The sequence below is a fragment of the Somniosus microcephalus genome, chromosome 4, assembly GCF_052327205.1.
Source record: "Somniosus microcephalus isolate GS21.2 chromosome 4, FLI_Smic_1.0, whole genome shotgun sequence".
Taxonomy (NCBI): Eukaryota; Metazoa; Chordata; class Chondrichthyes; order Squaliformes; family Somniosidae; genus Somniosus; species Somniosus microcephalus.
Genome location: NC_140990.1, coordinates 318,747,480 through 318,772,277, shown reverse-complemented (window position 1 = coordinate 318,772,277; position 24,798 = coordinate 318,747,480). Strand labels below are relative to the sequence as shown.

The 24,798-nt window shown below is 48.0% G+C and overlaps 1 protein-coding gene across 1 annotated transcript in view; it reads right to left on the bottom strand.

Annotated features, from left to right (window-relative positions):
• wnt10a (wingless-type MMTV integration site family, member 10a) overlaps window positions 1–7,942 on the bottom strand; it is a 71,542-nt gene extending 63,600 nt beyond the window's left edge. Inside the window, exons 1-2 of the mRNA XM_085986812.1 lie at window positions 7,420–7,942; window positions 3,162–3,424 (exon numbers count right to left, since the gene is read on the bottom strand). Of these exons, the coding sequence (XP_085842938.1) occupies window positions 3,162–3,424; window positions 7,420–7,475 (319 nt within the window). The 5' untranslated portion in view covers window positions 7,476–7,942. The remainder of the gene's footprint in view (window positions 1–3,161; window positions 3,425–7,419) is intronic.
• Between the last annotated feature and the right edge of the window lie 16,856 nt (window positions 7,943–24,798).

Genomic DNA, 24,798 nt, shown 5'->3' with positions numbered 1-24,798 from the left:
CCAGGGGTCACAGTCTAAGGATAAGGGGTAAGCCATTTAGGACAGAGATGAGGAGGAATTTCTTCACCCAGAGAGTGGTGAACCTGTGGAATTCTCTACCACAGAAGGCAGTTGAGGCCAATTCATTAAATATATTCAAGAAGGAGTTAGATATATTTCTTAAGGCTAAAGGGATCAAGGGAAATGGGGAGAAGGCAGGGACAGGGGACTGAATTTGAATGATCAGCCATGATCTCACTGAATGGTGGAGCAGGCTCGAGGGGCCGAATGGCCTACTCCTGCTCCTATCTTCTATGTTTCTATGTAGTGCGGCCCCAGCTGGAGTATTGAGTCCAATTCTGTGCACCGCACTTTAGGAAGGACGTGAAGGTTTTGGAGAGGGTGCAGAGGAGATTTACTAGAATGCTTCCATTACAGTTACGTGGATAGACTGGAGAAGCTGGGGTTGTTCTCCTTAGAGCAGAGAAGGCTAAGAGGAGATTTAATAGAGGTGTTCACAATCATGAAGGGTTTAGACAGAGTAAATAAAGATAAACTGTTTCCAGTGGCTGAAGAGTCGACAACCAGTGGGCACAGATTTCAGGTGACTGGCAAAAGAACCAGAGGCAACAGGAGGAATAATGTTTTTATGCAACAAGTGGTTAGGATTCAGAATGCACTGTCTGTTAGGGTGGATACAGATTCAATAGTAGCCTTCAAAAGGGAATTGGATAAATACTTGAAGGAGAAAACATTGCCGGGATACGGGGAAAGAGCGGGGGAGTGGGACTAACTGGATTGCTCTTCGAAAGAGCCGGCGCAGACTCGATGGGCCGAATGGTCTCCTTCTTGTTGTACTATTCTATGATTTGATGATAATTTGAGATCGTTGCAGTAACGTTCACAAAGGCCAACCTATCAGCTGGCATTGGGCCAGTTCATTCAGATACAATATCCCAATGATCTAAATCTGTTTCAGGACAGCTTCATACAGTCATACTGGATGAAGATGTCTCTCATGCTAATTATCGTGTGATAAAATTACATTAAGGGTCATACAGTGGGAAGGGGACTACAACACCAACAACTTGAATTTATATAGCGCCTTTAAGGTAGTGAAACGTCCCACGGTGCTTCACAGGAACATAATCACAGAAAAATTTACCAAGCCAAAGAAGGGGATATTAGGACAGGTGACCAAAAGCTTGGTCAACAAGTTAGGTTTTAAGGAACGCCTTAAAGGAGGAGAGGTGAAGAGACAGAAAGCTTTAGGAAGGGTGTATGTTTGGATACGTTTCTTTCACCTCTGGGATTGTCTCATAGCCGTACCAACTGTAAGGATCCTATGTGAAATGGGCTTCGCAGCAGTTGTGACCTAGTTCCTTACGGGTATAGAACTGCAAACCAAAACTGTCACATGTTGGCACAAATTGGCACTCAGCTCACCCTGGTGCAGTATGGGGTGCTCCTCTGAGGGTGAGGTAGAACAGAGGGAGCTTTACTCTCTGTCTAATCTATTCTATACCTGACCTGGGATCCCTCGATTCTGATACAAAGTGGAGTGGTATTCTATTCTCCAGCACTGACAAAAAAACATTCAAAAGTATATACATACATATATATATAATATATAATATATATAAAACACTCTTGCCTCTGAGTCAGAAGGTTGTGGGTTCAAGTCCCACTCCAGAGACTTGAGCACAAAATCTAGGCTTACACTCCAGTGCAGTGCTGAGGGAGTGCTGCACTGTCGGAGGTGCCGTCTTTCAGATGAGATGTTAAACTGAGGCCCCGTCTGCTCTCTCAACTGGACGTAAAAGATCCCACGATTACTATTTCGAAGAAGAGCAGGGGAGTTCTCCCCTGTGTCCTGGCCAGTATTTATCCCTAAAACCGATTATCTTGTCAATATCACTTTGCTGTTTGTGGGAGCTTGCTGTGCGCAAGTTGGCTTCTACATTACAACGGTGGCTGCACTTCAAAAGTACTTAATTGGCTGTAAAGTGGTTTGGGACGTCCTGAGATCATGAAAGGCGCTACATAAATTCAAGTCTTTTTTTTCTATATATAACGATTATTGTACAATAGGGAAATTGTTAAAAGCTGACTTCAAAGGAAAAGTGATCTTATGAGAGAGAATTTTAATAGAGGTCCATTGAGCAATTACAGCAAGTCTTGAAATGGCAATTGAATCCCAAGGAAATAGAGGACAACCAATATGAAAATGGAACAGTTGATGAGGGTCAAACATTGGGCCTGAATTTGCGGTCGGAGGCTCCTCGCCGGGGCGGATGTCTCCAACCGGCAAAAAAAATCTCTGAACCTACCCGCTGGTCCTGGATCCACGGAGACTCGCGCTCCTGGGCCTCTCTGCGTAGGCCTGCGTAGAGACCCACGTATCCCAGGGGCGCAGACGGCCCAACCAATGAAAGAAAGGGGATCCCCATTCATGCTTATGGAGGATTCCATACGTACGGAAGCCCCACAAGCATGAATGGGGATCACACAAAAACACATTTACATAGCACGTTAAAAAAATTACACATTTAAAATTAATTAAAAAAACAATTTAATTAAACACTTAAAACAAAAATTTAATTTTTTGCAAAATAAATTAATGTTTTAAAGGGGCTAAAAATAACCGTACCTTATTTTACAGGTGTTTTAATGTTTAAATAATTGAAAAAAATTATTTTTATATCAATTTAAACTCTTACGCTGGTAAAAGCAGGCCCTACACCTGCTTTTACCAAGCGTAAGAATTTCACGGGCATTCGCCGCGGAGTTCCTTTTCCCGGGGATGCGGATGATCTGTCGGGAAAATTCTTGACAGATCGACAGTTCCAGGTTTCACGCATGCGCCTTGCGCATACACACCCATAGGGGTCGCAAAATACGGGCCAATGGATCACGTGCCAAAGGTCGCCTGTACCTTGATAGCAATCCATCGCTATTAGTCCCAGCTGTAATTTAATGATCCTGAATTAGGAGACTATCCTAAAAGGTGACGATTATGGAGAGATTACCGCACCTACACAGACTGGAATGAGAGGCACTGTGCATTTAAGGAGATATAACTGTCAGCCAGTTAATAGAACAATAGCAGGTAAATAATCTATCTGAACACACACAAACACACACACACACACACAAACACACACACTGACATAATTCTGTACCTCGGCTGAAGATCACACTGTCATAGGGGATCTTGTTCTTGGTCTCCAGGCTGGAACAATTCCACCTGTGATCCCGGAACTGGTGCTGACATTCATGGATGGCGATCTGGATTCCCTGGATAGCAGAAGCTGTCACATCGGGGTTCCTCATGCAGACTTCGAGTTGACGGCGAGTCAGGCTTGAGAGCGTTAGGCACACTGTGTTAGCGGTTAGGACAGGGTCTACTGGGATCTTTAACCCGAGGATTTCGTTACACCAAACCCTGTCAGCAAAGGTAGAGAAGGAAGTCACTGTTAACATGGTTTACATGGTCATTTTACAAGTCAGGAGTGGATAGAGCCTGTGAGGAGTCAAATAAAAGGTGTCCAAAGGTTTGAAATCAGATATCTCGCTGTGTGATTGCAACCCTTCAAGAGAGGCAGAAATAACATACAAAGAATGATTAAAAAATAACTGGCATTTCTACAGCGCCTTTCACGATCTCAGGATGTCCCAAAGCGCTTTACAGCCAATGAAGTACTTTTTGAAGTGTAGTCGCTGTTGTAATGTAGGAAACGCAGCAGCCAAATTGCGCACAGCAAGCTCCCACAAACAGCAATGTGATAATGACCAATTAACCTGTTTTAGTGATATTAAGTGAGGGATAACTATTTGCCAGGACACTCCCCTGCTCTTCTTCGGAATAGTGGCCGTGGAATCTTTTACGCCCACCTGAGAGAGCAGACGGGGCCTCGGTTTAACATCTCACGGCACCTCTGACAGTGCAGCGCTCCCTCAGCACTGCACTGGGAGTGCCAGCCTGGATTATGTGCTCAAGTCTCTTGAGTGGGGCTTGAACCCACGACCTTCTGACTCAGAGTGCTACCCACACCTCAGCAAGACTGCTGGTTTGCAGTTTTCATGGAAAAAGTAGACAAAATTGGGGAATTCCATCCCCAAAACACTGGGAATAATCCCAGTCTTCCATTGTACAATTTGACTCATTCTGTCAGCCCATCCCTATGGCCCTGGGCATAAGGGAGAGAGAAAAGGGGAAGAGAAAGACTGAATGAGATGCACAGAGAGAGGCAGAGGCAGAAAGGACAGAGAGATACAGAACACAGCAATGTCAAAATTAAAACTATTGTAATCCTGGTGACCTTGGTTAAGGTGGAAGAGGGGCTGCTAATTATTTGGATCCAGACTACTGGGATCTTTAATCCCAGAATTCTAATGACATAAGCTAGGCGGCAGATGATTAATCACCCTTGGAATCATCTGTGACATAACACACTCTACACATAATACGATGTCCTTTGAGTGTCACTGTCTGCCACTATTATATAACAGCGGTTTAATTCTTCATACAATTCAGATCATGTTTCTCTCTCACACACTGGCAATACGGTAAGAAAAATAAAATGACATTTCAGCCAGTTGTGTTTGCCACGTTTGTGCTTAATTGATGGAATTACGCAAGCATCTGACTCATGAACCGAGAACCCCCATCGCCCCACACCCCCAAACAGGACCGGGCAAGCATTCCTTAAAGTGTTTATTTTAGTTTCGGTGATAGAAATATGTTTTCCAACATCTATCAACCTACCAATCCACCCAGCCACTATACAACCATTACTTCCTTCCGCCATCCCTCTATCCTCCTGCCCTCCACCCACCTATCTCTATCATAATTCCTCTCTCCATCCAACCACCCATAGAGCCAACCCTCCCTCCATTCTCCTATCCATCCATCCATACAGCCGTCCCTCCCTCTATCCTTCCATCCCTCTGTCCTCCTATGATCTGCCCATACAGCAATCCCTCCCTTGCTCTATCCTCCATCCATTCTTCTCTCTAAACAGCTGTACCTCTCTCCCTCCATCCTTCCATCCGCCTATCTGTTTATTTATCTATTTGTCTAACTATAAGTCTGCCTACCTGTCTGTCTAAGAATCTAGTTGTCTATCTACTAGGAACATAGGACCGGGAGTCGGCCATTCAGCCCCTCGAGTCTGTTCTGCCATTCAATGAGATCATGGCTGATCTGCGACCTAACTCCATCTACCCGCCTTTGCCCGTATCCCTTAATACCTTTGGTTAACAGAAACCTATCAATCTCAGATTTTGATCCAGCATCAATTACCGTTTGCGGAAGAGATTTCCAAACTTCTACCACCCTTTGTGTGTAGAAGTGTTTCCTAATTTCACTCCTGAAAGGTCTGACTCTAATTTTTAGACTATGCCCCCTAGTCCTAGAATCCCCAACCAGCGGAAATAGTTTCTCTCTGTCTACCCTATCTGATCCCCTTAATATCTTGATACTCTTGAACCTATCTATTCGGCTTCTCTGCCCGTTTATGTATCTAATGGTCAGCCTATCCCCCCTTCTCTCTCTGCCTCTGTGTCTGTCTGCACGGTTATCATTTCCAGCTCTTTCAGTGAAATAAGGAGTCACCTCCGGGGCTTTGAAGAGAGGAGTGGAAGGTCCGCGGCCATGAGGTGACAATCCCGGTGTGTGTGAACGGCCCCGTGGCTCCTGGCTGTTGAGACGGCCCGGGCCAAGAGCAGACTTCCAGCCCGGTGCGGTGTGTGGACTCGGACTGCGAGAGGCTCAGGTGGGGGAAAGGATTGCTTGGATGTGAGTTCGAGGCTGGAGGGAGCGAGGACTGAGAGTTAGATCCTTTGAAGGTTACGAGTGAGTCATCACATTGCTGATGAATGGTGGAAACTGGCGAGCATGGGGTTAAAGCAGAGAGTTAAAACCACTAATAAGCAGCGCATTAGTTATTCCAGGGAGGAGGGTGTGTGGGGATTACTAATGCCAAATTCTAATTACATATTAAATTGGTGAAAGTTACATGAGAAAGTGAGTTGGCAGTGGGCTGTGAATGCAAGTCCAAAGGGTTAAACACTGCCCTGCAAGGACCCTTTTGGACATGTTAGAGACGCTATCCGAATAATAATCACATTTATTGGATGACGTGTCGAAGAATTCGGTATTTGTAAAATGGGCAACAGCGAAGAAAGCACTCGGGGGAAAAGGCTTAAAGTCAGTCGCATGGTCCTTATCAGGACAGACATAATTAAGAAATTGTAATATACTGGGGACACTAACGAGCGTGAAGGGTGTATAGGAAACTTCAAAGGCGCCCTGTAGAGCTTAGTACAACCGGAATATCAGAGCTCGGAGTAACAACTAGCATTGGCTCCAAGACAACGAATTATGCGTCGGTCACTCGGAGATTTCGTTATATAGAGGAAGAGAACGGGGGGGGTTCAACAGATAGAATATTACTGTGGTACCCCGGGGGTCTTTGGAGGGCTGCATCCCAACTCAGAGAACTCCGAAGAGAGGAGAGACTAGACCTTGCTGGAATGCACTGCCTGGAAGCAGATTCAATAGTAACTTTCAAAAGGGCAATTGGATAGGGAAAGGCGGGGTGGAGTGGGGCTAACTGGATCGCGCTTTCAGAGAGCCAGCACAGGTTGGATGGGCCGAGTGGACACGGGCTGTTTATATTCCGTGCACACTCCACCCGGATACCCTAAGGGCGCAAGGGTTCTGGGAGGCGGGGGGGGGGTTCACACAGCCCATCAAAGGGTGGCTGCAGAATCTGCTGTCCCGGGCTTGTTAACCCGGGGAGGTTGAGCCCAACTCGCCCCCTGAGTTCTTGCATTCTGTGACTTGGACAAAATTCGATGAATTTAAGCTGGTGGAGAGATATAGCCCAGGTAGGGGCGGAGAATCCCAGTTTAACGAATTCATTGTACACGGATTGCAATGTTAAACTCCACTGTTTGAAGCGAAATCTTCTGGTAATCAGAATATTTGAGCAAAAGGGGGGGGGGGGGAAATGTCACGTACACGAACCCTTAAAAAGACTCTTCCTCGTCAAATCCGCTTAACCGTGCAAGGTCCTGGGATTATTATCAAATAACATGAAATATGGGAAAATCGAAATAATATTAGATATAGAATGTGGATTTTTTTAATTAGAAAAAAAATGATGTGGCTCCAAATTATATGAAATGCATCAAATAACTCTGAAATGACACATTATAAAATGGAATATATTAAATGTGAAATTGTATTAGGTATAAAATGAGACCTCATTAAGTCGTCTGAAAAGCTGAATATTAAACATTAATAAAAAATAACCCATCGCGAAACCTCAATGCGAGTCAATGAATGGGAGATTGAAGTTATGGCTATGGGTGGAATGGGGGGTTCGCTGATCAACGAACTCGGAGAGCACGGGAAGACCACATTCCGCTTACCTGGGCACGCAAAACGTTAAGGACAGAAATGCAAGTGTGCGCGCAGACAGTCCCATCTTCAGCACCCGACCGCTCAACACGCCTCACACTTCCAGGCGAATCAAACCCAGTCTCCCCTTCACTCTTCACATGAAGCTATCGCCAAATCCAGCCCGAGGTAAATGGTCATCTCCTACACGGCTCCTTTGTGACCTCTGATGGATATTTAACTGGCCCTCCAATGTCCAACGAAACCTCTGCACACTCCAGTATTCTGATACAGAAAATCTTCTCAAAGTTTTTCTCCCTCCCACCTTGGTCCAAATGTGTCTATAATTGTCCCTCCTGACAGACGCAGTTCTCTTCTCAGTGAGTTACAATGACATCAATGTTTTTTGTCCTGTTCTCTCTCTCTCACTGCTGTCGCATTCTCTCTCTCTCCGCTGCTACTCGAGTGATCGCAGGCTCCCAGCAAGTCTCCTCTGTCGCTCTCTTTACAATCAGTCTCAAAGCCTGTTGTGAGTAGGGAAGTGATTCCGTTCTACTTTAACTGGAACACAATGTATCATAAAGTGAGCACTTAAACACCGGCCCACTTTCAGACGTCACTAAATTAAGTTGCAAGAAAGAAACCGCCCCAGAAAATAACAACCAGGGGAGCAGACACTGACACACTGACAGACACAGACACACTGACAGACACACAGACACACTGACAGACACACAGACACAGACTCACAGACACAGAGACACAGACACACTGACAGACACAGACACAGACTCACAGACACACAGACACAGACACACTGACAGACTCACAGACACAGACACACTGACAGACACAGACACACTGACAGACACAGGCTCACTGACAGACACAGACTCACAGACACACAGACACAGACACACTGACAGACACAGACACACAAACAGACACACAGACACAGACTCACAGACACAGAGACACAGACACACTCAGCCACAGACACATACTCAGACACACAAACAGACACAGACACACTCAGACACAGACTCACAGACACACAAACAGACACATAGACACAGACACACTCAGACACAGACATAGACTCAGACACACTCACAGACACAGACAGACAGACTCAGACAGTCAGACAAAGACACAAATAGACAGACCACACAGACAGGCAGATATAGACACACGCACGCACACAGACACAGACAGACAGACAGGCACAGACACAGACAGACACGCTCAGACAGACAGACAGACAGGCACACACACACAGAGACAGACATACACTTAGACAAACATAGACAGACACACTCACACAGGCAGACAGACAGAGACAGAGACAGACACACACACATGGACAGACAGACACACACAGACAGACACAGACACACACACATGGACAGACAGATGCACACAGACAGACAAAGACAGACAGACATAGTCACACACACAGACACACAGGCAGACAGACACGTGGACACACACACAGACACACACACACACAGACAGACAGGCACACAGGCAGACACAAACAGACAGACAGAGTCACACACACAGACACACAAACAGACACACAGACATGCACACACACACAGATTCACACACAAACAGACAGACACAGACACACACAAGCACACAGACAGACAGACAGACACACACACACAGACACTCAGACAGACAGAGTCACACACACAGGGGAGAGAGAGAGTCACAGAGAGAGAGGGAGAACCACACACACACAGGGAGAGAAACAGTCAGAGACAGTCACACACATGGTGAGAGAGAGAGAGTCAGAGAGAGTCATACACACATAGGGGGAGAGAGAGACAGTCAGAGAGAGCGAGAGAGAGACAGTCACATATAGACAGAGAGAGAGAGAGAGACAGTCAGCGAGAGAGAGAGAGAGTCTGAGAGAAAGGTATAGGGAGAATCTGAGAGACACACAGATTGAGAGGCACACATACTGAGAGTGAGACACAGGTACAGATACAGACGTGCAGTCTCTCTCTCTCTCACACACAGACCTCCACACGCCCACACAAAGAGTGAGAGACAGGAGGGTACAGGCCCATACAGAAACAAAGAGATAGGGACCCTCCCCACACACACACAGACACAAAGACAGACACGTGTATACACACACACACACACACACATACAGAGAGAGAGGGAAAGACATACACCCTGTTAGCAGAAAGATAAGAGCAAGGTAATACATTAAAAAAACAGAAGGAACTCAGCAAGGGGCCAAAGTTACTGTATTACAATGAAGATGCCATAAATGAGAGGGAACAAGAATGGACACATACTGGGAGAGTGTCAGAAATGTAGAAAGAATGAAGACAGCACAGAAACAGCAAGAGAGTGGGAGAGGGAGAAATGCGCAGAGGTAGAAACACAGACACGTGATAGAAACATGAAAAGCGAGGGGCAGAGGGTTAAATCAAGGCGGGGGGGGAAATTCCAAACGGGCAGTATTATAACAACAACAACAACAACAAAAGGGGAGCAGAACCGAAAGCACAGAAGGACCGGTGAGAATCAGGGACAATAGCAGAATGTAATAAATATCCGGGAATATTACCGATCACACAATCAGGGAGGGCGACACACACTCCCCAACCTCCCTTCAAAGGCACTGCCCTCACCCACTGACAATGGGGCACGGATACCTTGCCCAGTAAACCCACTACCATGTGTGTAGTCATGCATGCAAGTAGCACATGTATGCACACGATTATAGCACATGCTAACTATATACACAACTGCACTGTGGACTGGCACATACAGCACGCAGCGACTTGCACTTGTGACGAAGGGTCACCGAGCTGAAACGTTAATTCGGTCTCTCTCCCCACAGATGCTGTCCGGCCTGCCGAGCCTTCCCAGCATTTTAGAGTCATAGAGTCATAGAGTAATACAGCACGGATAGAGGCCCTTCGGCCCATCGTGTCCGCGCCGGCCATCAAGCCCTGCCTAATCTAATCCCATATTCCAGCATTTGGCCCGTAGCCTTGTATGCTATGGCATTTCAAGTGCACATCCAAATGCTTCTTAAATGTTGTGAGGGTTTCTGCCTCCACAACCCTTTCAGGCAGTGAGTTCCAGACTCCAACCACACTCTGGGTGAAAAAGTTCTTTCTCAAATCCCCTCTAAACCTCCCGCCCTTTACCTTGAATCTATGCCCCCTAGTTATTGACCCCTCTACTAAGGGAAAAAGCTCCTCAGCATCCATCCTATCTATGCCCCTCATAATTTTGTACACCTCAATCATGTCCCCCCTCAGCCCCCTCTGCTCCAAGGAAAACAAACCCAATCTGCCCAGTCTCTCTTCATAGCTGAAGCGCTCCAGCCCTGGTAACATCCTGGTGAACCTCCTCTGCACCCTCTCTAACGTGATCACATCCTTCCTGTAGTGTGGCGACCAGAACTGCACACAGTATTCCAGCTGTGGCCTAACCAGTGTTTTATACAGCTCCATCATAACCTCCTTGCTCTTATATTCAATGCCTCGGCTAATGAAGGCAAGTATCCCATATGCCTTTTTTACCACCTTATCCACCTGTTCCGCCGCCTTCAGGGATCTGTGTACTTGCACACCCAGATCCCTCTGACCCTCCGTCTTGCCTAGGGTCTTTCCATTCATTGTGTATTCCTTTGCCTTGTTAGTCCCCCCAAAGTGCATCATCTCGCACTTTTCCGGGTTAAATTCCATTTGCCACTGTTCCGCCCATCTGACCAACCCATCTATATTGTCCTGCAGACTGAGGCTACCCTCCTCGCTATTTACCACCCTACCAATTTTTGTATCATCCGCGAACTTACTGATCATACCCTTTACATTCATATCCAAGTCATTAATGTAGACCACAAACAGCAAGGGACCCAGCACCGATCCCTGTGGTACCCCACTGGCCACAGGCTTCCAGTCACAAAAACAACCTTCGACCATCACCCTCTGCCTTCTGCCACTAAGCCAGTTTTGTATCCAATGTGCCAAGGCACCCTGGATTCCATGGGCTCTTACCTTCTTGACCAGTCTCCTGTGCGGGACTTTATCGAAGGCCTTACTGAAATCCATGTATACCACATCCACTGCGTTACCCTCATCCACACACCTAGTCACCCCCTCAAAAAATTCAATCAAATTAGTCAGACATGATCTTCCCTTGACAAAGCCATGTTGACTATCCCTGATTAATCCTTGCCTCTCCAAGTGGAGACAAATTTTGTCCCTCAGGATTTTTTCCAATAATTTTCCTACCACTGATGTTAGGCTCACTGGCCTGTAGTTCCCCGGTTTTTCCCTACTACCCTTCTTGAATAATGGTACTACATTAGCGGTTCTCCAGTCCTCTGGCACATCCCCTGTGGCCAGAGAGGTCCTGAATATATGTGTTAGAGCCCCCGCAATCTCCTCCTTTGCCTCACACAGCAGCCTGGGATACATTTCATCCGGACCTGGGGATTTATCCATTTTTAGGCCAGCTAAAACCGCCAATACCTCCTCCTTCTCAATGTTAATATGTTCGAGCATATCACAGTCCCCCCGCCCTATTTCTATGTCTACATCGTCCTTCTCCATAGTGAAAACAGATGCAAAAAATTCATTTAGAACCCCTCCTACATCTTCCGGCTCCACACGTTTTTTAATTTCAGATTCCCAGTATTTTTGCATTTATGTAAGCGTTATAGGGAATGCTTATGTCTACAGAGAGAAGGGGCACAGATTGTACAATTATATACAGCAGCCAACACGAACCCAGACTTATCGACATGTCGCCTCGCCAGATGTTTCTAAAGCTCATTCCAGTCTTAGAGTCATAGAGTTATACAGCACAGAAAGAGGCCCTTCGGCCCATCGTGTCCACGCCAGCCATCAAGCCCTGTCTGTTCGAATCCCATTTTCCAGCACATGGTCCGTAGCCTTGTATGCTATGGCATTTCAAGTGCTCATCTAAATGCTTCTTGAATGTTGTGAGGGTTCCTGCCTCTACCACCCTTTCAGGCAGTGAGTTCCAGATTCCAACCACCCTCTGGGTGAAAAAGTTTTTCCTCAAATCCCCTCTAAACCTCCTGCCCCTTACCTTGAAACTATGCCCCCTTGTTACTGACCCCTCTACTAAAGGGGAAAAGTTCCTTTCTATCTCCCCTATCTATGCCCCTCATAATTTTGTACATCTCAATCAGGTCCCCCCTCAGCCTTCTCTGCTCTAACGAAAACAACCCCAGCCTGTCCAGTCTCTCTTCATAGCTGAAACGCTCCAGCCCAGGTAACATCCTGGTGAATCTCCTCTGCACCCTCGCCAATGCAATCACACCCTTAAGGTATCCGTGCCCCATTGGCTGCTGTTGCCCTTTTTGCGCACAAATAGCCACTTCTAACACTAGTCGCAAGCCTCAATTCAACACTGTTGTTAAAAGTTCCCTTGCAAACCACAAGAAGTCGCAGGGTTAAAGCGATTCCCGATGATAACATTTTCAATGCATCTCCCACCCCACGGGCTGGGGAGGGTGCCTGGAAACATAGAAACATAGAAGATAGGAGCAGGAGTAGGCCATTCAGCCCCTCGAGCCTGCTCCGCCATTCAATGTGATCATGGATGATCATCCAAATTCAGTACCCTGTCCCTGCTTTCTCCCCATACCCCTTGATCCCTTTAGCCTTAAGAAATATATCCAACTTCTTCTTGAATATATTTAACGTATTGGCCTCTACTGCCTTCTGTGGTAGAGAATTCCACAGGTTCACCACTCTCTGGGTGAAGAAATTCCTCCTCATTTCTGTCCTAAATGGCCTATCCCTTATCCTTAGACTGTGACCCCTGGTTCTGGACTCCCCGACCATCGGGAACATCCTTCCTGCATCTAGTCTGTCCAGTCCTGTCAGAATTTTATAAGTTTCAATGAGATCCCCTCTCATTCTTCTAAACTCCAGCGAGTACAAGCCCAATCATCCCAATCTCTCCTCATATGTCATTCCTGCCATCCCAGGCATCAGCCTGGTGGAACATGCGTCTGTAAAGGTAAGGGTCCATTGCAGCGAGGGACAACCCAGGGGGTGGGTGGGGGTGGGGGGGATTCAGCAGACCCTCCCTCCTCTATCCCAACCCTTTAAACATTACCCCGCCCAGTAAAGAGCAATCCTGGGTGGGAGGCGAGCATCACCCCACACAGGATCCAGGAATCCCATTGTGGGTCAAAGTGCCTGGCAGCGAATGAAGTGATGTTAAACCAGCCCACTAGCGGTTTTCTTTAACATCAAGTGCACCAAAGACACGACCCTTGCGAGGTTGCGAGTCAAACCAATGAGAACTGGGCAAGTGACAGATTCTCCCGATTGCTGACATTTGGCAATTGTGGGTTTTTTTTTTCTTTGTGATGAGCCGGAACCAACCAAGAACTGGTTAGACTCCCCCCCCCACCGCAAAAATAAATCACCTAAACAGCCCGATTCACCAAACAATCAGGCTCACCAAAACATCCCAATTTACCAAAAGCAGACCGATTTACCCGATTAGTTGTGAATCACTTTATCACAGAAACCCCACAATGCAGATAGAGGCCATTTCGGCCCATCGAGCCTGCACCGACACACATCTCACCCGATCCCCGCAACCCCCACACCAACACACATCCCACTCTATCCCCGTAACCCCACGTATTTAATCCCCCTAACACTAAGGATCAATTTATCATAGCCAATCAACCTAACCCGCACATCTTTGGACTGTGGGAGGAAACCGGAGCACCCGGAGGAAACCCACGCAAACACGGGGAGAATGTGCAAACTCCACACAGACAGTCACCCGAGGCCAGATTCGAACCCGGGTCCCTGGCGCTGTGAGGCAACAGTGCTAACCACTATGCCATTTTAGGACAGTCTGAGACTATGAAAGACAGCAACAACTTGCATTTATATAGCGACTTTAACATAGTAAAACGTCCCAAGGCGCTTCACAGGAGCGATTATCAAACAATATTTGACACCAGCCACATGAGGAGATATTAGGACAGGTGACCAAAAGCTTGGTCAAAGAGGTAGGTTTTAAGGAGCGTCTTAAAGGAGGAGAGAGAGGTAGAGAGGCGGAGAGGTTTAGGAAGGGAATTCCAGAGCTTGGGGCCCAGGCAGCTGAAGGCACGGCCGCCAATGGTGGAGCGATTAAAATCAGGGATGCACAAGAGGCCAGAATTGGAGGAGTGCAGATATCTCGGGGGGTTGTGGGGCTAGAGGAGGTTACAGAGATAAGGAGGGAGCAAGGCCATGGAGGGATTTGAAAACAAGGATGAGAATTTTAAAATCGAGGCTTTGCTTAACCAGGTCCCAATCAATGTTCCCTCTAAGCTGCACAGCTGTGCGGCGGCGCAGCTGTTTGCTGGTTCCGCGCAACCCGGGACTGGCTTTTTCACGCACGAATGTGCAAATTGACCAGCAACTGGTGGCGAGGGAGAGATACCCCGTGAATTGCACAATTTGCTGGACGATTTGCACCACTTCACCATTAACTTTGTGAAATCGTCATCTCGCTTAACCTCCCCTTGAATTTCATGAAGTTACTGCATTTGCACATTAATTGCCCATTAAACTCGCCACAGAAAGTTAAGTCTAGTAATTATCAGTGTAATTAACATGTTAACGATGTGATAATTGTTAATGACTGTCAATCACCATCTCTGGCCCAGAAAGTGAGCAGTTATAAGCATGGAGTCTCATTCCATCAGGTTGTGAATTGTTTTCGGAGATTTTAAAAATGTCTCTCATTTTTCTCTTTCTCTTAATCCAATCTTTCTTTCCCTCTCTTTATTTTTCTTTCTGTACCTGATTTGACATTCAATTCACCCGCTCTAATTCACCCTCCTGCTCAGTACTTTGTCTGTTTATTTCCTAATCTTTAAATCTCACTGGTTAAGGAGATACACTCCTTGTCCCATAATTCACCAAGGTCCCTGATACCCTGTTGCCCTCGCTGCACCATTATCAGCGCACACTTCCAGCAACTTTGTGGGCAAAAAAATTAAAATCTAAATGTGCAGTTTTAAGTCTAATGAATGGGGCACACTGCGAAATGCCCCACTCCAGCAAATCTAGCCCATTGTGGTTCTGAATCCAAATTGTTATATAGATCATAAAGAGTAAAGACCACAAACCAGGGAGATTTGGCAAAAAGCAGTAAGGTTCACCAAAAATTTTGAGACTCATCAAAACCAGTGAAATTCACCAAACACAGGGAAATTCACCAAAACCAGTGAAATTCACCAAAACAGGGAAATTCACCAAAACCAGTGAAATTCACCAAAAACAGGGAAATTCACCCAAACCAGTGAAATTCAACAAAAAGGGAAATTCACCAAAACCAGTGAAATTCACCAAAAACAGGGAGATTCCCCAAAACCAGTGAAATTCACCAAAACAGGGAGATTCACCAAAACCAGTGAAATTCATCAAAAACAGGGAAATTCACCAAAACCAGTGAAATTCAACAAAAAGGGAGATTCACCAAAACCAGTGAAATTCACCAAAAGTAGTGAAATTCACCAAAACCAGTCAAATTCACCAAAACAGGGAGATTCATCAAAACCAATGAAATTCACCAAAAAGGGAGATTCACAAAAAACAGTGGCATTCACCAAAACAGGGAGATTCACCAAAAACAGGGAGCTTCACCAAAACCAGTGAAATTCACCAAAAACAGGGAGATTCCCCTAACACCAGTGAAATTCAGCAAAAACAGGGAGATTCAGCAAAACCAGTGAAATTCACCAAAAGCAGTGAAATTCACCAAAAACAGAGGTTCACCAAAACCAGTGAAATTCACCAAAAAGGGAGATTCACTAAAACTAGTGAAATTCACCAAAAACAGAGATTCACCAAAACCAGTGAAATTCACCAAAAAGGGAGATTCACCAAAACCAGTGAAATTCACCAAAAACAGTGAGATTCCCCAAAACCAGTGAAATTCAGCAAAAACAGTGAAATTCACCAAAAGCAGTGAAATTCACCAAAAACAGGGAGGTTTGCCAAAAGCGGTGAATGTCATCAAAAACAATGGGCTAGATTTTCAGTATAGGCAGTTTTGGGGCGCTAACCTTAGCGCCCGCCCGAAGTTAGCGCCCGCCCCAAAGTAGCGCCCCGTTGCCGGGAATTCAGTGGCTTCGCCCTAAGAGGTTGGTGGAGCGCTAAAAGAGGCGTTCCACTACTATCTTTAGGTGCTAAGCCGGCGGTCCAGAGGGATAGCGCCCAGGCGGGGCGCAGCGCGGGTGCGGTCATTTTTGGACTGACAGCAGACCCCGTGGCACTGACCAGCTCTTAAAGGGGGAAGGGACGAATTGGTCTGCTGCCACGCCCTGCACACTGCAGCCTTGCAAAGAGGCCTCAACACTGCTGCTCAGCCCCAGGGAGTCATGGCAACGCCAGAGAAGGCCCGTCAGCGTGCCCTGCGCTTCTCAGAGGGTGATCTGGACATAATGGTCACAGCTCTGGAGGTGAGGCGCAAGATCTTGTTCCCAGAGAGTGGGAGGAATCCAACCCACCACGACTACACCAAAGCCTGGAAGCAGATCGCCCAGAGGGTGACGTTCACCGGCGATGCCCCCAGGACCCACAAACAATGTCGTAAAAAATACAACGACCTGACCAGGATTGTCAAGGTGAGTAGCCTTTCCAGTCTCTTCCTCATTCTTGCATGTACACCTGACATGATGGGCAAACGTAGCTGAAAGTCCTATTGGCCAGCCCTCAGCCAGCAGCATTGGGACAGTCATGAGCATCAAATGGCCATTCGGCACTCTACACTTTGGCCAAGCTATTCCACCATGGGAGGCTGTGCACACTACATCAGGGCTTCACTCTGGCCAAGCTATTCCACCATGGGAGGCTGTGCACACTACATCAGGGCTTCACTCTGGCCAAGCTATTCCACCATGGGAGGCTGTGCACACTACATCAGGGCTTCACTCTGGCCAAGCTATTCCACCATGGGAGGCAGTGCACACTACATCAGGGCTTCACTCTGGCCAAGCTATTCCACCATGGGAGGCAGTGCACACTACATCAGGGCTACACTACGCACTTACAGCCCGTCCTTTCTCTTGCAGGCTAAAGTAGCCTTTAACCGCCAGGCCCGTGCCAGGGGTGGCCGCGCCAAGCTGCAGAAGCTCACTCGGCTGGAGGAGCGCGTGTGTGTGCTCATGGGAGCCCGTGTGATCGTCCCCACAGCGTGCGGAGTATCCGACCCTCCACTGCCCGGCAATGGTAAGGACCTCGCCTTTTGGCCCTCTCGCGTCGCACTGGCCCATCCGAGCTACCTCCTTTGCCACTGTCCCACCAATGCGCTGAATGCCACCAGTCCTAACTCCCTCGCTGATGCCGTCTCCTCACTGTGAAGCTACTCTTGTGCATTCCTGCTTTCAGCTGGTGACAACCAGGACCCTGAAGCTGCCAGTGACAGCACCTCCGAGCAGGAGGAGGAGGAGGAGCAAGCCGGACCATCGGGGGAACAGTCACGTCCCGCAGGAGAGGAGGAAATGCTTGACACCTCCTCACTGGACGAGTGCCTGGAGGAACTGTCGCAGGGCAATGCAGCTTCTGGGACCAGTGGCGTCCAGCCACCCAGGAGCCGTGCGCATGGCCCGCGGCCTTCCCCCCAAAGGGGGGAAGGATCAGAGGGGAGTGCTGCTGATCGGCACACTCGCCGCCACCAACGTGGCAAGGGTCCCTTAGTTCAGCCCCCTCCTCCCCAGCGGGAGAGTCGCGACTCCAGTCCGGACACCTTCACCTCGGAGGAGGTGCGGAAGCTGGATAAGATGGCCGAGGATTCGGACCGGCGCCACACGGAGCTCATGAGCGTGGTGGGGCGCATGCCTGAGGCCATCGAGTCGCTGGCGACCAGTGTGCGCGAGTTCGGGGCAGCAACTGCCGCAAGTGGCCGCATGCTGACTGATGCCGTCAAGACCCTGGCGGATGTGATGCGCGCGCACACCAGGACAACAGGGGCACTCACTGCTGCCACACGCGCTGTCTCAGGCAGGCATCGCCAGGGCAGCCGCCGCGCTGGACCATCCCAGCAAGCCGCCCCTCGGCTGATTGTTGCGGATCCTGCATTGCGGGCCCGGCCGAGTGCCACCGCGCCACAGCACCAGCCAGCGCATCCCAGACGCCAGCTGGCCCACATTGCGCCATCCGTCGCCGCCATTCCCCCACTGGGGCGTCAAGGGCAAGCGGCTGCAGCTGATGGTGGCCAGGCTCAGGTGCGCCACTCAGCAGACGGCCCCTCGAGGCCCAAACGCCGTGTAGGCCGCCCCCCAGCGGCATCTGGCAGAAGGGCATCTGAGCCTCAGGCACCTTCCCCCAGCCTCGCAGCAGCCACTGGGCAGAGCTTGCGAAGGAGCAGCAGGCCGGGCAGGGGAGGCAAAAGGCTGGGCAAGGTCTCGCCCTCGCGGGCCACTCAGTAGAGGGTGTGGCCAGCTTTCCTTCTTTATGGCGGTGGCCATCTTTATTTGGCCCATGGTTGTGTTGTTGGAGGGCTTATTTTTTGCGTTAGGCCGACGTTGAGGCCCGGTTTGAAGAAAGGTGGAGTGACTCCTCCCCAGTTTGTGGGAGTGAGTCGTTTGTTGGGCTTTTTGTGGGGCCCGTTTATTGTTTTTGGGGATTCATATGGGAAGGGCTTTTCATTTTTGTGTAATAAAAAATTATCTTTATTCATGCAGTCTCCATGCTTGTTCTTCTTAGTGTTTGTTGGCTTCGCCGGCTGAGGGCTTGCAGAGCGGCTGCATTCATCTTCCCTCATGGCCCCTGGCCATTCCCTGACAGGGGGCTTAGAAGTACCGTGTAATAAGGTGGCGTCGTGCGGCCCTTGGCCCTGGTCGCTCCCTCCTGGGAACGTACTCCTGCTCCTCCTCCTCCTCCTCCTCATGCTCCTCCTGCTCCTCCTCCTGAGGTGCTGGTCCAACATCAGGTGGCAGTGCCTGAGTCCTGCGGATAGCCAGGTTGTGTAGCATGCAGCAAACCACCACAAATTGGGAGACCCGGTCCGGCGAATACTGGAGAGCTCCTCCGGAGCGATCAAGGCAGCGGAACCGCTGCTTGAGGACCCCAATAGTTAGCTCGATGATGTTGCGGGTGGTTTGATGGCTCTCGTTGTAGGCCTCTTCAGCAGCGGTCCTGGGCGCGCGGAGCGGGGTCATGAGCCAGGTGCACAAAGGATAGCCTTTGTCCCCGATGAGCCATCCTCTTGGGGGAGGCTGTGCCTGGAACATGTCATGCACAGTACTCTGCCGCAGGATAAAGGCATCGTGGCTGCTGCCTGGGAAGCTGGCATTGACTGCCATGATGCGCTGCTTGTGGTCACAGACCAGCTGCACATTCAGAGAATGGTAGCCCTTCCTGTTGTGATACTGCTCGCCATGCTCCAGAGGGGCCCGCAAAGCCACATGCGTACAGTCAATGGCGCCCTGCACCAAGGGGAATTCCCCGAGTCTGGAAAATCCCAATGCGCGCTGATGCTGGCTCTCCAGGGCCATGGGGAAGGAGATGAATTGGCTTCTCCTTCTGAACAGTGCTTCGGTCACCTGGCGGATGCAGCGATGCGCGCCGTACTGGGAGATGTTTGCTATGTCCCCAGCAGCGTATTGGAAGGAGCCGGTGGCATAGAAGTTCAATGCCACCGTCACCTTCACTTCCACTGACAGAGACGTCCTGCACCTGAGCTTTGGCCGCAGATCTCGGCGAAGCAGGTGTCAGATCTCTGCAATCACCTCCTTTCGGAATCAGAGCCTTTTAACACATCGCGCGGCACTCATGTTTAGGTAGGAGCGTTGCTGGCGGTATAGCCTGACTGGGTAAGGCCTACATGGCCGACGCCTGTAGCCCCCTCTGCCTCTAGCCAGGGCTGCCCCTCTCACAATGCGTCTGCGAGCCCTACGGACATTGAGCTGCAGCTCCGCGTTGGCACCCCATGCAACCCCCATCAAATCCTGGCAAACACTCAAATTTCCAAAAGGCCACTTGCAGCGCTCTGGGCTGAGTCCAAAAATACCTGAGCTCTTGCTGCTTGAAACCAGTTAGCTATCCTCCTTGTTGTGTCTCCAGAAATGCGTTGCACAAGAGTGTTTTCTGAAAAAAGGCTGGCCTTTATACTGGAGAGCACGTCCCCTTTAATTTGCACCCCCCGGGGCCCGCGCTGGTTGTGTTGCATTCCTTTTTCCAAACGCTCCAGCCGCCAGCCGCACAATGGGGCGGTCCGACTGAAGTTTGGAATCGGGGCGCACAAAGGGCGTTGCACGAGGATGTGACGTCATTTTCTGCGCGCGCATCCGGGCGGGCGCTAAACTTTGCGCCGGCGCTAACGGGCAACTTAATTTGGGGCGGGGCGCAAACTGCGCTGCGCACAGGCGCTACACGCATAGCGCCCGAAAATCACTTCTCTTAAGGCGCTAACTGCTGGCGCTATCAACTGAAAATCTAGCCCAATGAGTTTTACCAAAAACCATTCATCCAAAACAGATTTGCCAAAAATAATGAGATTCACCAAAAACAATGAGATTCCTCAAGAAATGAGATTCGGTAAAACAGGTCATAGTAGGGCCTGGAGGTTGTGGTTGTAATGACGACAAAACTGTCAGCGTTTGCCGTCATTACAACTGTGAAACTGACAGCAACTTCTGGTGTCCGCACATGCACATTTAAACGGGGAAATCCAGAAGTTGCTGTCAGCCATTCCCTGCTGTGCCACACTGCGCGCTGCTAAACTCCTCACAGCCAGCAATCAATTGAAATCACTGAACTGATGAGAATTTCAACTTTCCCACTCTAATATCTCTGTTAAATACCCCAGAGAAAGTTAAGCCTTGTTCAATGAGGTGTAACTGGGTTTTTAACAGCATACTGAGTCATAACTACTGCTGAACAACTGTTCTGGCCCTGAAAATTTTATTTTATATTTGTGGAATGTCAATTTTTTCCATTATGATAAAAATTCCACAAATTTTAATATATTTTTTTGAAGTTTATTTATGATATTTCAGCTTCCGCCTTAATCCCATGTGTATGTCCCAATTCACTATTTTGCTCTTTGTAAAATGTATTAAATGCGAAAGATAATCAGTGCCTTTTACTTCCTGGTTTGCAGTCTGTGAGAATTCTTCAGTGTGATTGGCTGCTTAGCCAGCTTGATGATGTCATTGTTGCTGGATGCTGGAGATCCCCTAGACTTGGTGCCAGGTTCAAATTGATGCCAGGAGAGGTGAAATCGATGCCGCAGAGATTGCTAGAACTTTATGGTCAGCTTTCTTCGAGGTCAGCGGCAAGCACCGTTGCTTCACCGCTGACCACAAATTCCAGACCATGGTATGAGTTATGGGGAGAGATTGAAGGGCCTGGGATTGTGAACTGTGGAGAAAAGACTCAGGGAAGAGATTATTTGAGGATTTAAGATCCTTAAGGGAATAGATCAATTAAACCTTGATATGTTCATGAATGCCACAAAACTGTGCAATTCACCAGAACAGTGAATTTGACCTAAAACAGTGAGATTCACCAACTCAGCGAAAAATCACCCCCAAAAGAGCCCAGCGAGATTCTGCAGAATCATAGAAATTTATGGCACAGAAGGAGGCCATCGTGTCTAAGCCAGCCGAAAAAGAGCTCTCCAGCCTAATCCCACTTTCCAGCTCTTGGTCCGTAGCCCTGCAGGTTACGGCACTTCAAGTGCATATCCAAGTACTTTTTAAAAGTGATAAGGGTTTCTGCCTCTACCACCCTTTCAGGAAGTGAGTTCCAGACCCCCACCACCCTCTGGGTGAAAAAGTTCTCCTCAACTCCCATCTAATCCTTCTACCAATTACATTAAATCTATGCCCCTGGTCTCCCTGTTCTCTGTTCCAAAGTATGCCTTCTCTGTTCCAAAGAAAACAACCATAGCCTCTCCAATCTTTCCTCATAGCTAAAATTCTCCAGTCCTGGCAACATCCTTGTAAATATCCTCTGTACCCTCTCTAGTGCAATCACATCTTTCCTGTAATGTGGTGACCAGAGCTGTGTGCAGTACTCTAACTGTGGCCTAACAAGAATTTTATATATTTCAAGCATAACCTCCTGCTCTTGTATTCTATGCCTTGGCTAATAAAGGAAAGTATCCCGTATGCCTTCTTTACCACCTTATCTACCTGTCCTGCTACCTTCAGGGATCTGTGGACATGCACGCCAAGGTCCCTCTATTCCTCTACACTTCTCAGTATCCTACCATTTATTGTGCATTCTCTTGCCTTGGTAGCCCTCCCCAAATGCATTAACTCACACTTCTCCGGATTGAATTCCATGTGCCACTTTTCTGCCCACCTGACCAGTCCATTGATAACTTCCTGCAGTCTACAGCTATCTTCCTCATTATCAACCACGCGGCCAATTTTCGTATCATCTGCAAATTTCTTAATCATACCCCCTACATTGAAGTCTAAATCATTAATATATACAAACAGCAAGGGACCTGCAGATGAGTGTACCTTGCCCAGAAAACAGAGATCCACTGAGACAGCAAGATTCATCGAAACATGGTGAGTTCTGCCAACATCATAGTATGTTACAGCACAGAAACAGGCCAGTCGACCCATGATATCTGTGCCTAAAGATCACCCAAATTGGGAGTCTCCATCTCTGTAATTTTTGCCAAGACAATCGTTGCCAAAAATAGGCAAGAATTGCCACCAAAAAGGATGAAATTTGCCAAAAAGGGCCTCTTGAACCGTAGTAAAATTCATGCCCAAGATGATTTTCCTTTGCCAGTAATGATGATTAGTTGGAGATGGCATTGCCCCTGGCACAGTGACGTCACCCACCAGTGATGTAGCCAATCCGTCAGCAGTTGTGGTTCTTCTGAGCTCCTTTGATCTATGTTGAATCACCGCAGCCTCTGCCATCAATACAAGGGGAAACAGGGGCCAAGTTTCTGATGTCACATAACTTCAATTAACCTGGGAGATTGTAGCCTTCGGGTGTAATAAAAGGCAGAGAGTGGCTAGGAGCTTGGCCCAACCTGTACAACCATAAAGGTTGTCGCTGTCTTTTCATCCACTTGGCACTGTTCTGATTAAATATCTTAACATTGTTTGAAGGGCACCAGGCAGGTACAATGTGTTGCAAGTGCTGCAAACGCCTGCAGTTAGGGCTCAAATTTGAAAAAGAAAGAAAGACTTTTATCCCTCAATCAACATCACTAAAAGACAGATGATCTGGTCATTATCACATTGCTGTTTGTGGGAGCTTGCTGTGTGCAGATTGGCTGCCGCGTTTCCTACATTACAACAGTGGCTACACTTCAAAAGTACTTCATTGGCTGCAAAGGGCTTTGGGACGTCCTGAAGTTGTGAAAGGCGCTATATAAATGCATGTCTTTCTTTATTTATTTCTATGGCACTATTTCAAAGAAGAGCAGGGAAGTTCTTCCCAGTGTCCTGGCCAATATTTATTCTGCAACCAACAGCACTAAAAAAAAACAGATTATCTTGCCATTATCTTATTGCTGTTTGTGGGATCTCGCTGTGCGCAAATTGGCTGCTGCATTACCTAAATTACAACAGTGATTACACTTCCAAAGTTCCTGATTGCCCATAAAGCACTATGGGATGTTGTGATGTCATGAAAGGCACTCTAAAAATGCAAGGCATTCTTTAACTAATCTGTGGCTCAGTGGGCAGCACACTCACCTCATGAAGCAAAAGGTTGTGGGTTCAAGTCCCGCTCCAGGAACTTGAGCACATAAAATCTAGCCTGACACTCCAGTGCAGTGCTGAGGGAGTGCTGCACTGTCGAAGGTGCCGTCCTTCAGATGAGACGTTAAACCGAGGCCCCGTCTGCTCTCTCAGGTAGACGTAAAAGATCCCATGGCGCTATTTTGAAGAAAAGCAGGGGAGTTATGCCCGGTGTGCTGGCCAATATTTATCCCTCAAATCAACATCACTAAAACAGATTATCTGGTCATTATCACATTGCTATTTGCGGGAGCTTGCTGTGCGCAAATAGGCTGCCGTGTTTCCTGCACTACAACAGTGACTACAGTTCAAAGGTACTTCATTGACTGTAAAGCGCTTTGAGATGTCCGGTGGTCGTGAAAGGCGCTATATAAATGCAAATCTTTCTTTTTTGGATTAAGGAGAAAAAGATTAGTGAGCATTGTAGTGTCTGAGATATCTGATGGTGACAGTTGGTTTGTCTGTAAATGTGGGTCAATGATGAAAGAACAGGCAGACAAGCTTGGGATATCTGTCCACTGTGGCTGGCTGTCCATTTTCTTGTGTGATCATTCCGCGTTCCCAGTCCCTGTTCACACTATTCACTTGGGGGCTGATCTCAATGGGCTCAAATCACTGGATGGATTACAGGGGGAATTCAGCCAGCCAAAATCAGCTTAAG